This window comes from Barbus barbus (genome assembly GCF_936440315.1).
Source record: "Barbus barbus genome assembly, chromosome: 18".
NCBI classification, from domain to species: Eukaryota; Metazoa; Chordata; class Actinopteri; order Cypriniformes; family Cyprinidae; genus Barbus; species Barbus barbus.
Window position 1 is genome coordinate 20,096,052 of NC_136746.1, and position 15,913 is coordinate 20,111,964.

Sequence of the window (15,913 nt, forward strand, 5' to 3'; positions counted from 1 at the left end):
TTTCATGGCAACTTGAAACATTATTTTTTTTTCTTTACGTTAACATAACAAAAAAATAGAACATTGACCACAGATCACAACAAATACATTCCAACAAAAAATATAGCTAGGCTTTAGGCTTATGTGTAATTTAAGTTCATTTTGACTTGCTAATATTTTGCAAAAAGGTACATGAAATCCTGGGACCTATAGACTTAAGGTGTCAATGTCTGACAAAACATCCATTTTTACTTTTGACCAGGTAATTTATTCCAGTGAAAGAAAATCAATGATCACTTTAGGCCACTACGACACTGTCGCTGGTTTATCAACTACTTTACGTTTTGGCAAATGGTGGCCGATTTCTATGAATTTCTATGATGGTTAGGTTTAGGTTGAGGTTATGCTTTTTCCTAAAGATCATACATTTTTGTATGAATCCCACTCTACAAATTCCTATGAAATCACCACCATGAAAAATAGTTATATTTTCTCATGAAATCGGGTTGTTATTTCTCATCAATCTCGCCATATTGTACCTGTAAGTCATACAAATAACTTTTATCATTTTTTTCCTCCAGCGTTTCGGATGAGATGCTTTAAAGCAACAAACAGTAATGAAAAAATATATTTAGTAAAAGAGAGAACTGTTTATAAGGCATGGTAATCGGTAAGGATAATAGATGGATAACATGGGATTATGAAAGAAGGAAAAAAGACAGGAGAAGGAGAAAGAGCAGATGAAAACAACCAGTCAGTGGAAAATAAAAGAAAAGAGGACGTCGACCAGTGATGAGGGTGAAAAGGGAAAACTGGCAATGAACGCCTTTTAATCTAAAACCTCTGTCTGGCAAGGGGCAGTTGCCATGGCAACGCTGAGCTGCCAAAGATGTGTGTTGATGGATGACAGTTTGAGCATTAGACAGGTTCTACGCCTGGAAGAACAGAAACAGAAAGAGAGAGAGAGAGAGTAGATGCATCATGCTCCTCTGCTCCTCTATTAGTGTTGACAATGACATGATGCTTGTCATACTGTGCATCACAACACACCCACACACAGTTCCTCTCTCTCAAACTGCCATGGTGCCCCAGGGAAGGTGAGGTGAACACTGAGGCCGGCTGTTGGGGTTGAAATTAGACTCATGTGACATTTAAGTGCATTCAGAGTGTGTGAAGCTTTTTTTGTTTACATCTTGTTTGTTTAACTGTGCGTAAATGCTGCAAATAGCGTTCTTCCCAATGAAAAATGTCTCTCTCTCTCTCTGTCTGATAGCTCTTGAATCCTGTATCATTAGTCAGACCGGGAACACTTTTCTCAAATAATTCAAAAGCGCAGCCAGACCTGTCATTACACAGATATGAAAATAGGAGATTGGTGGGGGGGAAGTGTGCGAGAGAATGATTGAACTACAACAATATGTTAGTCAAGAAGGGTTCAGGAGAGACTGAGAAAGACAAAACGTGGTAATGAGAAATAAAAAGCAAGAGCGACATAAAAATCAACACTCCTTCTGCAATCTTTCTTTATAAGGCTCTATTATAAATCCATTTTTACAGCAACGTTTCATATTTCTAATTCTGAAAGAGGGTCGCTCTTGGGCTAATCTGTCCCAAAAATGATTGATTCTGTGATTGTTTGGGAGGCTTAATCAGAGGGATAATTAATAAGGAGTGTCAAATGTCTGAGTGTCTTCGGGGACCTCGAATACAAACTACTACACAAGACAAAAGAGTCAGCTGTGAATGGCGTTTTTTGATTCATCCAAGTGAATCGAATCTCTTGATTCCGTCCAGCACAAAGAATCGTTCAGATTAATGCCTACTATACAGTAGGAGTCCTTCTGAATATTTTGATAGAATCTTTGAATAATCTGATTCATAATTACTTGACTTGACTTTGAGAGCACCATATAGGCAATGACCGTTTATTAATTCCTGAACACGCTAAAATAAGATACTGCAGTTTAGGCCGTGTAAACTGCACCGTATTTTTTAAAAAGTAATTGATGTATTTTTTCACACTGGGTTGAGAAGGAGAAAGTCAATCATAAACTGCCTAAATCCTGTCCTCATTAATACTCTTATTGTCGTCGCAGGATCTTCTGCACGGTCTGTTTTAGCGTCCGAGATAACCCTTTGTGAAACAGTGACTATGAACTTTGGTGGAGAAGATTATTGGCATTATTTTTGGACTATATACTTCAGAAGATTCAAGATGGATTTACGTAGCGACATTTCTAATGAGACGAACAGGTATTGAAGCAGTTTGCGTGCTCCTCGCACGCCGTAGCTACTTCTCCAAGCAGTGTTATTAATCTGATAAATATGCAAACAAGGACGTTGACAAATGTACGTAGTGTGATGTCAAAACCTGATGACGAACCTGAAGATAAATTACTTAGGTGGGAACCATGGAGCAAGATACATTTTAAAGTTTAAAATGACGCTTGCTAATTTTCAAAGGTGAAAAGCCCATATGACAACTACTGTACACCTACTGACAACTACTTCCATCACCCCATCATGTCCACTGCTTTAACGGAAGTAATATGTGGTCCATTTAAAAGCATTTCAACTCAAGGTGTGAAAACGTGTATGCATGTGTTCGTAACAACTGAGTGTATGTTTGACCGTGGGGTGTGTTTGCTATGAATCTTTAATTTTTTTTGCCTCAGGGGATCCCAGACTGCTCTTCCAGTAAACATTGTTTCCATAGTGATAATGGAGAAGAGAGGAAGGATGCAAAAAGGTGACAGCAAGAGTAATAAGAGTGAATGAGTGTGAGAGAGAGAACGTGTGAGAGAGAATCCAAAGAAATAAGCTGCATGTCAGATATAATAACATCACAAGGAGATAAAGGGAACATTGTGAGCTTGAGATCATTCCTTTATTCTTAACACATTTCACAAAAACACACACACACACATTCAAACCGGAACAATGTTTAAGATTTGATTTCATTTCCTACCAGCATTGTTGCCTGTGTAAGTTGTGCTCATGTCTAAGGTTCTCCTTTGTGTTTTTAGAAACAAAATAAATGCAGAGAAAACACAAACAATATAAAAAAAGTGCATGAAAATAAAAACTTTCATAGTGAATGAAGATTCCCTCTTTCGTACAAATAATCACTTGAATCAGTGGACCTCAAAACAACAGATTAATATGGACACTGAGGTAACTGTATCCGTGATCTCTGTCAGCTGGTGTCAATTAGGACGTTTTGTCTCCTGAATATATAAATGTATGAAATATTAAGGGTGCTAAATGGAATAGAATTGTATTGAACATTATGGCCACCTTCAGGGCCTCATGCATTCTGGCTAAAATCCACCGCATGTAAACGTGATGATCGTCATGGACAACAACCCAGGTCATGCATTTCGCCAAGTGCCTATGATGTTAACAAAATTAAATTTAGAACACTTTTTTTTTAATTACAATTTTTTCTTTACAAATTCTGAATGAGTGTGAATCTTTTTTTCACATGGTGCCCATCACTATGAAAGGCCATTTCTGCTACGGAATAAATAAAATTGCAAAACTGCAAGATATTAACACACACTTTTAATTCTTAGAAAAATGTCAGATCTGCAAGCTATAAACTCAGAATTGTGACCTTCTCACAATTCTGAGTTTTATCTCACAATTCTGACATTTGTATTAGAATTCCGAGTTTATATCTTGCCATTCTTTTTTTTTTCTGCCATGAAATAAAAAAAATAAAAAGGTAATTGTGACTTCTTATTTTACAATTCAGTTTTTTAAATCACAATTATGAGTTTATACCTTGCAGTTCACTTTTTCTTCTCAGAATTGTGAGTTTATGGAAACAAGCTTCCATACTTCTTTGTGGATTAAACTGGTTCAGTCACAAATATCCACGAACACATCAAACAGATTAAACAAGAACATTTAAGGCACAGTATGGTAGTTTTCACAAGAGACGAGCAATATGTGAATTCACTTTCCCTTTTGATTTGTGGTGTTGCGTAATTCAGAAGTACAAAAAGTACCTAAAAATTAAAAAAACATTGATCATTGATATTCTGGTTCGTATAACGGATCTATAAGGCTGCTGGAAACCAGTTTCTCCCTATGTTTCCTCAGCAAATGTTCGGTTGTTATTTTCCTTTCATGTGGGCCCTGGCAAGAGATCCAGGGTGTCCAGAACCTATAGCGTCTGAAAGCCGTCGCTGTGAAACCTCCCCTCCTCTAACCCTCTCCTTCCCCTTTTCTTTCTCTTTCTCCGGGGTCTTGTCTTCCCTGTGGCTCTGCGGCCGCAGACCATCCCACGTCCTGTTCTGCTCTTTGGTTTCAGCTTGACACAGAGCTAACATAGGACACACAGAGTCCTCTTCTTCATCACTGTCCTCCTCCTCCTCCTCCAGCAGCTGTGGAAATCTTACTGAAGTTGATGATGATGATGATGAAGAAGAAGAAGAAGAAGAAGGATGAGAGTTGGAGTATACGTCCCGTTCGTACACGGACAGGGGGAGCTGGAGGTAACGGCCGGCTGCGTATAAACAGCAGCAGGCTGGGACACACTCCGGCCCTTCCCTCCTCAGCAGACGCAGGCGTTTGCTGTACGGCCCAGGTGGTGTAATGCAGGACTGCAGGGCAGGAGGGGGAAGAGGGGTATTTGTGGCAGGGGTTTGGAGGGGACAAGGTGTTGCTGTGGGACCTGATGGGAAGCACCAGTCACTCTGGAAGAGGATTTCATTTCTGAGACGACGGAGAAGGTTGTTGATTAGTACGGAGCGCCGTAAGAAGGACTCGGGGTCATCCATGAAACGCAGCTTCTCGAGAGAGAGATGGAGAATGTGTGCACGCTCCTCTAAGACCGGTGACACCTGCTGACCCGGAAGACAAAATGAGCATTCATAAACGAGGTAAAGTCAGTTATCAAGTTAAAGGTGGGGTATGTATTTTTTCAAAAACGCTTTAGAAAACTGAGTCGGGCCCAGGACCAAAACAAACTTGCAGCCAATTAGCAGTAAGGGGCGTGTCTACTCCAGTGTTAATTTTGGCAGGCATTTTTGATTTAGTCTTAGTCTTTATCTTGAGACGAAAATGCTTAATAGTCTTAGTCACATTTTAGTCATTTGAGTCTTTCATAGTTTTAGTCTAGTTTTAGTCGACGAAAAGTCATTGCATTTTGTCAACTTTTAGTCATTACTTTTAGTCAAACGGCAGTTACCAACATTTATTTTGGTAGCTATTTTATATGTATTATTCTAACAAAAATAGTCATTAATTCTTCTCTCTTTAGACCAAATCAATTAAGCTTAGTTATGAGAAGTTTGAATCAAGGATTGAATTTGGAAAAACTGGAATAAATTTTCATTTTTTGGTAGAGATGTAAATTAAACTCATTTTTCAGATACAGTAGGTTTACTTAACAAGTATAAATTTATTTAACATCTTTTGTTGGTTAACATTTATGACAGATAATTAGGAATGCTGTCCATTTAAGACGGAAGGTATGTATGTAATAGCCTACTGACATACATTCAGTTTTCACCCACCTGTTTAAGCTCACTTAAACCATAACGGACTGTATTTCCGTGAGATACTCTACATGAGAGACATGTGGACTGCTGTGTGTGTATTTGAGCACTGAGAACTGATCGCGCGCTGTATGAGAACTGAAGAAGTGGAGCGTGCGCGAGAGAGAGCACTTCTATCAGCGCGTTTCCGCCTATCGCACCTTCACTAACTTTAAGTTAATCGACAATGAATTGTGACTCCCGGGAAAAACGGGGACGTCTGGTCACCCACTCCCTAACCCTTCGGTTGCTGAGGCCATTGTTTCAGATCGCTAGTTCGCGTTTTGGTAGGCTATCCGTCCACTGCGGCTGCCATGCAAACGCGCCTTATCCAATGACAGAGACGCACATTTTGAAAGACAAGACAGTTAACTTAGCCTATAGGATGTATTTTGAATGTCCGGTAGTCCTCAAATAACATTTTAGTCCCATCTCGTCTTGTTAACGAAGATGTGGCATAAATTTCGTCATAGTTTTTAATCATCAGATATTAGTTTTTGCTCGTCAACGTCTCGTCTTAGTCACAGAAAAAAGGTTCGTTGACGAATATTTTTCGTCGTCGTCTTCGTCAACGAAATTAACACTGGTCTACTCATGATGGGAGGAGAGAGCGCTCAGTGCACATGACGGACAGCTGAGCGACGATAGAAAGATAGAGATGGTGGAAAAAAAACAAAAGAGGAAAACGTCTGTGGAACAAAAGAAGGCTTACACCGTGTGTACACTGGATGCCGCACTGCGCCACAACAGCTAAAGTCTGTCTACACTGGACCGTTGAAGCGACCGTTGAAAATCATTTGAAATTTGTGTCAATATGTCATAAATAGAACGCAGCAGTAGCTTACTGTCGGGGATTTTTTTGTGCCGCAGCGTGGCATCCAGTGTAGACTGCATCACTGAATATAATAAGGTCTATAGTATTTTGTCACGCTCCGCCACGCCGCTCGCGTCCATGGTGTCACAATAAGGCAAGAAGTAGGACCCGTGTAAATATCGGATCAGCTTTCCAGCGCTGGAGAGAACTCAAGGAGCGGGAAGGTCTGTGATCGGATGCCGAGATTGCTTTGTTTCTTCTCTAAGGTGAGTAACATTGGTTTTGGCTTTGTTTCCCAGAACTAACCGTACGTATGTGTGGGGTGGAGCTATCAAAATAGGGGGTGAGACCCTTTTGGGGTAGGGGCATATTTGTTTTGGTGATTTCAAATAACATTGGCTACCAGAAATCGCTTACCCCACCTTTAACCTGTATGATTCATAATGTGTTGTGAGGAACAAATCAAGGTGCAAGATGTTGGTGAATGCTTTGTTTTGTTTGCAGAGGTATGTAATGTAATAAAGTGATAAACAGTAAAGTATAGGGAAACAAACTATTAAACGATAAAAACTAGCAGTGCAGAAATATTTCAGTTTAATAAAATAGGAATATAATAGGAAAAAAATCTGCATAAATGTGCACTATAACAGATCAGAAATTAAATTAAAATTACTAATCAAATGACTACAGCTTTTGTATTTTCATATGAATTTCTAAAAGCTGAAGTCAAACTAAATTTTTAAGTAAAAAAACCCAATGTGCTAAGAAAATATTTGAAAACAAAATATGACAAATAAGGTGCAGTCAGATTGCTCAGCAAATTTTAGTCCGAAATTAAATCCAGGAATTTCAATAGGAATGCTTTATTATGAATTTCTTGTGAAGCTGAAAGATTTCTGCATACATATTCACAAAAATTCATCATATTAATCTGTTTTTTTTAAAGTGACTTCTATGTGACTGGATCGTTTTGCCCACGAAATATCACTGTGTCTGCACCTTTACAATTATAAAAAATGAGTCAAATGTCCACATTTTAAAAACCCTAGTGTTTACAGGTTCTTTAGTGGTAATGCCAGATTATGCAAAAATTGTTGCAACGTCATACAGTTTTATGACTTACTGAAAGTATTATCAATAATATAAAGTGCTGTGTAGAAATATGTAGACTTATGTTGGGCTAGTAGACTTACAGTGTGACAGTAACTCCTGAAGCTCAGTACAGGTTCTTCATCCTCCACAAACTTCCTCTTGAAATAAGAGATCCGTGACAGGGCCACACGATCCATCACATGATCAGGAACTCGTCTGTAATGGGGCTCTGGAGACAAAATGGATAGGTTCAGACAGAGTTTCATTAATAGGCTGTCTTCTAGATCAAAGAACTGGTATGGAGAGAATTTCTGGCAGTTTTAGTTCCAAAACTGGATAACAGATTTTGAAATGTCTACTTTGGAATGGAACATCATCAGCACCATCTGTTCATGGTAGCCTGTTTTTCAGAGATGAGATATTAGTGTCAGACCTTCAATGAGCCCTTGGGTGTCACCCCCTGGTGGTGAGGAGGTGGAGATACAGCTTTTACTGCAATGCTCAGATTCCCAGATTGGTTGGTAGATTGATGGCGGGGCTTCGGCTTCAGGCTCACAAAAGGGGTTCATTGATAGGACCAAAGCCATAGTTTCACCTCAGTCCTAAACAACAAACACACAAATATAATTATAAAAAAAATGCGTAATGAAATTCTGTCAAACATGAGTAAATGATGAAAGAATTTTCATTTTATTTAAACCCTGTATGACTTTATATCTTCTATGGAATACAGAAGTTTTTTTTTTTTTGTAAAAGTCAGTAGGGTCCAGTGTTGTTTTGTACCCTATTTTGTATACTTTGTATGCACAAAAACAGTTGAGATATTCTTTTAAATCCACATATTTATATTACATATAGTATACATGCATACAAATGACATATGTTAAAAAAAAAATAATACAGGTTTGGAACCACAGATGAATAAATGATGAAAGAATTTACTTTTTTTAACAAAATATCCTTTTAAATGCAGGTTTTCAGTGACTGAATTTTATTTTCTGCACCACTGTATTCACTGTGTGTTCATAAAATCATATCTTAAAATGTTTTTGATATTGATTTATTTTTTTTAACATGAGGCATACTTCTAGTAAAGCTTAATGTAAAGTTTTTGCAAACCACTCATAATTAAAATCTGTCAATAGCAGCCTCTTTGCAAAGCTTGTATTACATTTGTGACTGCTTTACAAAACAATTTGTACTGAAATGTGTGCTCATATACTGTTAAGATCTAATTGAGATGATCAGAGACTTAAAAATAAACAGCCGCTAGTTTCTAACATTGAGATTCTTGTATTGTAGAAATCAATACAAGTTTTTTTTTTCTCTCTGGGGAGCAAGTTTTGCATTCTGAAAGTTACAGTATGTTTTCATATTACAATGAACTCTTTTATCTTAAAAGATCAAGGAAAATTTGAATCCTCATTACAACCCCTTTAAAGAAAGCAACCTCTCAACAACACGGTGCTACTCTACAATAACTTGTAGAGTTATTTCCTCTATCTTTGAGGATTACACTAACAAGGCATTTGAAAAACACATTGTGACTCTTTAAAATAGCTAATAGCGCAAAAACACACACTATGAAACACTCAGATAACGAGATGGAGAGAGAACAACATTCAGTAGAAGCTGAAAGGGAAGGTATCTGTTTTTGTGATCTCTCTTTAATCATTTTGTTCTCTGTTCTACCACACACGCAGTGACAGGAGAGAGAGGAAAAGTTCTGGATGACTGCCTCTACAAAGTCATTAATCTTCACTGACAATTTCTCTCTCTGTCTCTCACACACACACACCCACACCCACCCACCCACACACACACACACACACACAATTACTCATGTAGTGGCTTCAGTTGGCACACATTGAACTGGTGTTACGCCAGGCTGTTTTGAGTCACCAGACAATTCTCACATGACAACAAACCATGTTTATTTGTAACTATTTGGGCTGTCAATTGATTAAACCATTTCATTCAGTAAAGTAAATGATATATTAATTCAGTGTTCAAATTAATCACATATTTTAGTATAAGAATAGCCCCTAAATGAAGGTTACAATAAGTGGCAGTTTTATTTCCATATCAGGATCATTGTCAGTCTGTCTGAGGTAGATTCATACAGGAACCATTCTCGTTTTCTGTCTGTGATATTTTTTTATTGTCTTTGGCCATTGCAATAATTTTTTTCAACCAGTTTTTCAGCCTTTTTAATCTTTTGGTAAAATGAAAAAAGTAAAAAAAAAAAGGTTTTTGAAAATGTCCTGGGAAAATCTCTTTATCAAATTTATTTACAAGTTAATGGACATGGCTAATTGTGTTGATGTTATTGCATTAATTTTTAAATAATTAATTGCTCTAAACTAACAAAGAAACTGAATCGTGTAAGTAAATGAGAAGTAAAACTAAAATGGTAAAACTATCACGAATACTTTTTTTGCACGCACACAGACACAAAAATTGTTCTTGGAGTAAACTTAATTCAGCTGTAATAACCCGTCCTGTTTTTAGTCTGTGTCCGCAGGGTTTGGATCACACTGAGCTCATGTGATCGAGACGTGTTTAATCAGAGCAGATCCCGCTCTCCTCCTCTCCCTCGTACTGTCGTTACCCGTTTCTCATTCCGCCCACAACTCTGCTTTGAATTTACGCTTTAGAAGACAGAGAGCTGACACAGAAGCAGAGCTCTCACACACACACATAAGCTGTCTGTCTGGCTTTGTCTCTTTGCTCGTTTTGTGCTTTTATGCACTCTCTCTCCCATCTTTTCCACTTTCCTTTTCATGTCAAGAAAACATAAAAAGGTGCTGGATCCGTTGGATTTGCACCACATCAGGCACACACAAATATCACAGGGTACAGAAGGGAATGTGTACTAGAACTGAGTAGATGCTAGAACTCAGAAGATGCTAAAACTACAAATTATAAAAAGACAGTTGATGCTAAAACCAGACAGAGAAAGAAAGAATGAGCGATTCAAACTAAGGAATCATGTAAGGGATAAGCTTTCAGTTGTGCAGCTGTGGTTTTTCCTATGCGAAAACCACAATTACAGGTTTCCATTTAGGTAATGTAGTTTTTGGCTTAACTCACTAAAACCAAAACATCCAAAGCTCATGATGCTCTTTACTGGGTCATAAAAGCTGTTAAAGCTCACTCACACATTTACTTAGCTATCTTAATGGGGACTTCTTATGCCCTCAAAGACAGGTTTTGTCTGTTTATCTAACTTTTCAGAACATGCACTTCTCATGTATAGCTTATTAAAGACAATAGTTTTATTGAGTGGTTAGTCTGCCAGGAAATGTAATGCTTTGAAATTATTTAAACCATTTTCAAAATGCTTTGTCAGTAGAAATTAAGCCAGAAAGAGAGACAGAGCAGACAGAAAGCAAACAAAACACTGCACAATTAGTCAGGTTATGAGAATAGATTTAGGAATCAGCTAATATCCTGCTCTGCTGTTTGGAGCACCAGGCTGACAGAAAACCCCAGTGAATGTCGACCACAAACTTGTTCTCTCGGTCTGTGTGGCAGAGGAACACTGGCACATGCTCAGAGCTACAAAGTCATCAGTAACACCAGTCTGCCCACACGGCCTGACCCAGAAACAGTTTCATGATTTATGAGAAACATGAGTAACTGATATAAACGCGTTCAAAGATGTCAATTATGATAAAATATGGAGGTGAAACTGTGAAACAACATCTCACTGCTATTTATGACTTTCTAGTGGGAGAAATATCACAGGGTACATTAACAATTATTACAAATTATTAAAAATTATTATAATTTTTTTAATTTACACATTTCCATTACTTTATTCTTCTGTGGAACACAAAAGGTGACAATTCTGAATATTGAATAGGCATGACAAAGCAGCAGCATAAAAGTATCATATAAGTGGTCCATGCACTATGTTAAAAGTCATATGTTTAGTTCGGATGCATGTTGTTTGAAAATCTTGTAAACAAACAAACCAAGTCGTTGTTCACTAAAGAAATCCTGGAAACCCTGTCTCAAATCTCATATGTGTCTGCATTCAGTTATATATTGTGCCTTTAGACAAATTGCATCATGTTTGAAATCAGTGAAATCAAACGTCATTGGTTGTCTCATGATTACGTATAACTTCAAAGCTAACATGATGTGACTAAAAGTGACATTTGATATTTGATTCGATAGCTACAGAAGAGGGAGAGCAAGGAATAATTGCTTAAATTTTTATTTCTTCACAAAAAGCTTGTATGGCTTCAGAAGACTTAGAATGCATTATGATACTTTTATTGTGTTTTTTTGTCCATTGAAGAAAAAAGGTCATGGAACAACATGAATGACTTCTTTAATTCATGCACGCACATGCAGAACCCACACTGAGTCACAAAGTAACACGTGTGAAACACACCCTGCTGAAGTGACGCCCCAATTTACCATGAGGTGAAAAGACCGCAGTAGACTTTGCCAACCATGAGGCTATTACACACACACACACTTACACACCTCTCCAGGAGCAATCATCCATCTGCTCAGAAACTGCTTTCTGTCTTGGTGCTGGAAGCATTTAAAGCATGTGTGTCCTCCTCAGGGTGCAGGACTTCCATTCAGTTTGGGTTAAAGCTTGACCTGAATCTATCAGCGAGACAGAGGAGGTTTATTTAAGAATCGAAACGTTGCATTGGGGATCTGAACACATCCTGCAGACTGTAATCTAGGTCATTAGGTAGTCTCTTTCATTCTCACATGTTCAGACAGAAAATGTAGGCAACACCCAGTCGAGGAGGTAAAACATCCATCCAAACATGTCTCACACACACATACAAAGCCTGGGGAAAGAGAAGGGGGAAATGAGGGAAAAAAAGAAGAGAAGTAGGAAAACCCTTCCCGCCTGCCAAGAGCTCTGTGGCTGCTCAGCTTGTCTAGGTTATATCCAACTCAGAGGGAGAGAGAAAAAAGAGTTGCGCCATGTCTGTACTGCAAGCGGAGAGTATAACGGTGTTAGACAGATAAAATGAGAGAAAAATTATACTTCGGCCAACAGCCCTGCATCCCGGCCTTGGTGTGTGTGAGCTTATGTGTTTGTGAGGATAGCGCAGTAACGTGATCGTGTTGACACAACGCCACATCAGTGCTGAAGGAATGTTCTGGCTACCCATGCATCCCTGCTGTTAAGAGTCACATCCTGAAGCTGTGTGTGTGTGTGTGTTTGAGACAGAGGGAGGGCAGCACGTGCTCTCTGTATACTCAAAGGGGCAGGGTAATCACATCATCCCTGCTATCGAGTTGATATTTACATCACGGTGGGCTCTGATTTATTATGTGATGGCTGTGATTTATTTGTCTTCAGACAGCAACACTGCCTTCTGAAAGTCTATTTATAGAAAGTTTCAAATTTTTTTTTGTCTTATGAACTCACAAAACATAAAAAAATCGATTAACATTATAATTAATATTATTAAAGTTGCTTTAGTATATATTAGATTATCTATTCTTTTTTTCAATGACCTATTCTTTTTTTATGTTGAGTAAAGCCAAATCAAAAATCTTTTCTAGTACAAAAAAAGGCAATTACGAAGTGTATTTACATGCATTTTAAATGTTCTATTTCAGTCAGGATATAGTAATATATCTTTTTAAAATTCTTTTAATGTTTAAAAAAAAAATTCTTATGCTCACCAAGGCATATTTATTTGATCCAAAAATACAGTAAAAACTAATATTGTGAAAACTATTATTACATTTTAAAATGTTTTCTGTTTGGTTGTTTATTAAATTGTTTACTATTTTAATGTTGAAAACAGTTGTACTTAATAGTTTTCATGGAAATCATGATACATCTTTTCAGAATTATTTGATGAATAGAAAGTTCAGAAGAGCATAATTTATTTGCTAATCTTTTTGTCACTTTTGACCAATTTAATATGTCCTTGCCAAATAGTAGGATTGATTTCTTAAAAAGTATATTTTATCCTTCAATTACGCCTTGTGTAGCTTGTGCCTATGCAAAAACCTGCTCATACTAGCTATGTACTAGCTCTCAGATTGTGGATCATGTGTTTGTACCAAATGTGATGACAGTACAGTTTTTACCACATACAGTATCCATTGTTTGTCTACAGTTTATATTGTGGGTGTATGAATGAGGTGAGACTTTTGATGAGTCATTTCTGAATGTGATTGAAGGTTTGACAGGAAGATGATCTGCACAGTATGTGCCGTGTCCCTCCCAAACCACAGTTTTCTGAAACTGCCTGGGTTGAAGTTTTAAATGATTACGAGCAGCGCACAGACTCCTCAGAAGTCTCTTGAAGTAAATCCTCACCGTGCCCAGACACAAATGACTGGAACGGACTGATGAGAACCACAGGCGGTAAACGATTGCGTGGGTTTTCCTTTGTGCCTGCTGTAGATCGAGGGATCAATGAGTGGCAGTATGCCAGACACTCTTAAACTGGCACAGTGATCTCAGGGGGAATACCCAAATGCACACAAACACACACACACTCCTGCCCCACGGCACCAGGAACAGATGCCACAGCCAGCGCAGTGAACCCATTGCTGATAATGAAGCGAGAAATAATCCCACTAACACACACATACCATCTCAGCCACGCACAATAGCGCCTCTCTCTCTCTTACAAAACAACAACAATAGCCTCACACACATAGAACTGTCAAATGCCTTACACTACGCAGACACCAAAATGCACAATTTTCCCGTGCAACAGTAATTGCGCATTCATCAGGACAAAAACACACACTCTGCGTCCATCTATAAAGTTATTGTGCTTTCATCTTGTACACTTCATCTCCTTGTAAGGGAATCAAGCTGTAACAGAATTCTGGCTCCCTGCCCTTACAACACACACACAGACACAGAGCTTGGGTGTTTTAATGTGTGAAAGGAACCTTGTGTGTGTGTGTGTGTGTGACCTCACTGTCATTAGCTTCTTTAGAGATTCAGTGTAATAGTACATTTTACAAACCAAAATAAAAACAAGAAGGAATCTTGGTCGGATGATAGCTCACTTGTATGATAGAAATGTGTAATTTTGTTTGACCATAATTACATTTAAATTTTTAAAGATATTTAAAAAAAATAAATGTAGTCGCTGAATTAATAAATAAGAAATATATTTAAAAAATTAAGAAATATATTGTAGGAATCTAAATATATGTAGATCTATTGGTATATATGTTGTTATTAATTCAAACACAATTATAAGAATTCACTTTTAAATAAATGTATAAATGAAATATTATTATTAAAATTAAATATATATATATATATATATATATTTAGACACTATATTCAATATTTTATACTAAAGTAAATTAATTGGCCACTGTAGGGCCTTTTAATACAAACTAGTTGTAGGCAAAAATGTGATTAAATGTAAAAAAAAAGAAAAATACAAATGGTGACTGTATGGACCTAACGCACACTGCCTTGTGCATTCCTCATATAGACAAAATATATATTTAATATTTGATCATTAGCATAACTTCTCAAAACGAAAACACAGGATACTGTGTGTATTCTTAGGTGCTTAAAAATAGTTGTTTGCTTTGAACACACTTGAGAGATCGTAAGTGTAGTTGATCTGTGTTGGCACTGTGCCATGTCTGTCTGCCTCCGGAGGCTGGTGGCGCGTAACTCCGAGCGGTGTAAATATGTTCAAAATATATGAACTTTTGCTTACCTTAACTGTAATGATGACTAAGTCAATATGTGTCGTTTTATTGAATTAGATGTGTCGTTATGGACGCCCTCTTGTTTTCTCCTCTGGATTCCGCTGCTGTAGTCCTGCTCGGTTCATCAATAACTACTTACCCACGATCCATCCGCGCGAGCCTTTCTGACTTGCAATAATCGATAAGGTTCTACTGGACAAATCCAATCCAAAAGCCAAGCAGTCAATCAGCGCGCGAACAAAGCCGCTGTGATGTGACGGAATCTCCTTTGCGTGTCCGCGCAGGTCGCTTTGCTTTGTGCCACAGTGACCTCACCGGCAGACGGTGCGACGTTGCAGCGTTTGCTTTGAACTGGGCTTGTTAACGTCAGTGGACACCAACAGCGTCGCCCCATTCCTCGGAATAAACAGAAGCAGCTTTTTTGCCCATGCAGGATCAGTCGCGTCCCGTCCCAGCAGCAATGCTTCCCTGGTGCCTTGAGTGTGTGTGTGTCTGGTTTTGGTCAGAGGAGCTGCGTTTAGCGCGCAGCAGAAGTGGAGCGGGCGGGCGGGCACGGGGCCAATCATCTGTTAGACATTTCCCTTTTCAGGAGCGGCGGTCCGTATTTTCCAGCCGCGCTCCTGAGCGGATTTCTTCGGTGTTCCTTATAGAAGAGGTGGAATGAGCGCCAAGTTGTGCCGATTTTTTTGGTCCCTTTATCACTTTCTGTACTCTCACGCGCACAAACATGTACACCTATTGTAAAGACCTCAGACCTCTTTTTTCTTTCATTTTACAGATTAGCTTTGTT

At 38.2% G+C, this 15,913-nt stretch overlaps 1 protein-coding gene across 4 annotated transcripts; it reads right to left on the bottom strand.

Moving 5' to 3' along the window:
• Positions 1–2,847: 2,847 nt before the first annotated feature.
• LOC306883905 (SERTA domain-containing protein 4-like) lies at positions 2,848–15,660 on the bottom strand. 4 transcript variants are annotated; one of them, XM_079439411.1, is made up of 5 exons: positions 15,132–15,627; positions 11,932–12,060; positions 7,865–8,033; positions 7,533–7,660; positions 2,848–4,832 (listed from the first exon to the last, which is right to left on the bottom strand). In XM_079439411.1, exons 3-5 carry the CDS (start codon positions 8,016–8,018, stop codon positions 4,101–4,103), a joined length of 1,014 nt encoding a protein of 337 aa, XP_079295537.1. In that variant the 5' UTR covers positions 8,019–8,033; positions 11,932–12,060; positions 15,132–15,627; the 3' UTR covers positions 2,848–4,100. The 4 variants fall into 4 exon arrangements, with proteins under 4 accessions (XP_079295537.1, XP_079295540.1, XP_079295539.1 ...); XM_079439414.1 differs by having other exon boundaries at positions 2,848–4,829; positions 15,132–15,613; XM_079439413.1 differs by lacking the exon at positions 11,932–12,060 and having other exon boundaries at positions 2,848–4,829; positions 15,132–15,660.
• Between the last annotated feature and the right edge of the window lie 253 nt (positions 15,661–15,913).

What these genes read in the sequence shown, in the direction of transcription:
- LOC306883905 (XM_079439411.1), bottom strand. Translation starts at nt 8,018, where the DNA reads ATGGCTTTGGTCCTATCAATGAACCCCTTTTGTGAGCCTGAAGCCGAA. An exon ending in CACCCAAGGGCTCATTGAAG is followed by an intron (nt 7,661 to 7,864) that starts GTCTGACACTAA and finishes TTTTGTCTCCAG; the next exon opens with AGCCCCATTACAGACGAGTT. An exon ending in TCAGGAGTTACTGTCACACT is followed by an intron (nt 4,833 to 7,532) that starts GTAAGTCTACTA and finishes CTTCCGGGTCAG; the next exon opens with CAGGTGTCACCGGTCTTAGA.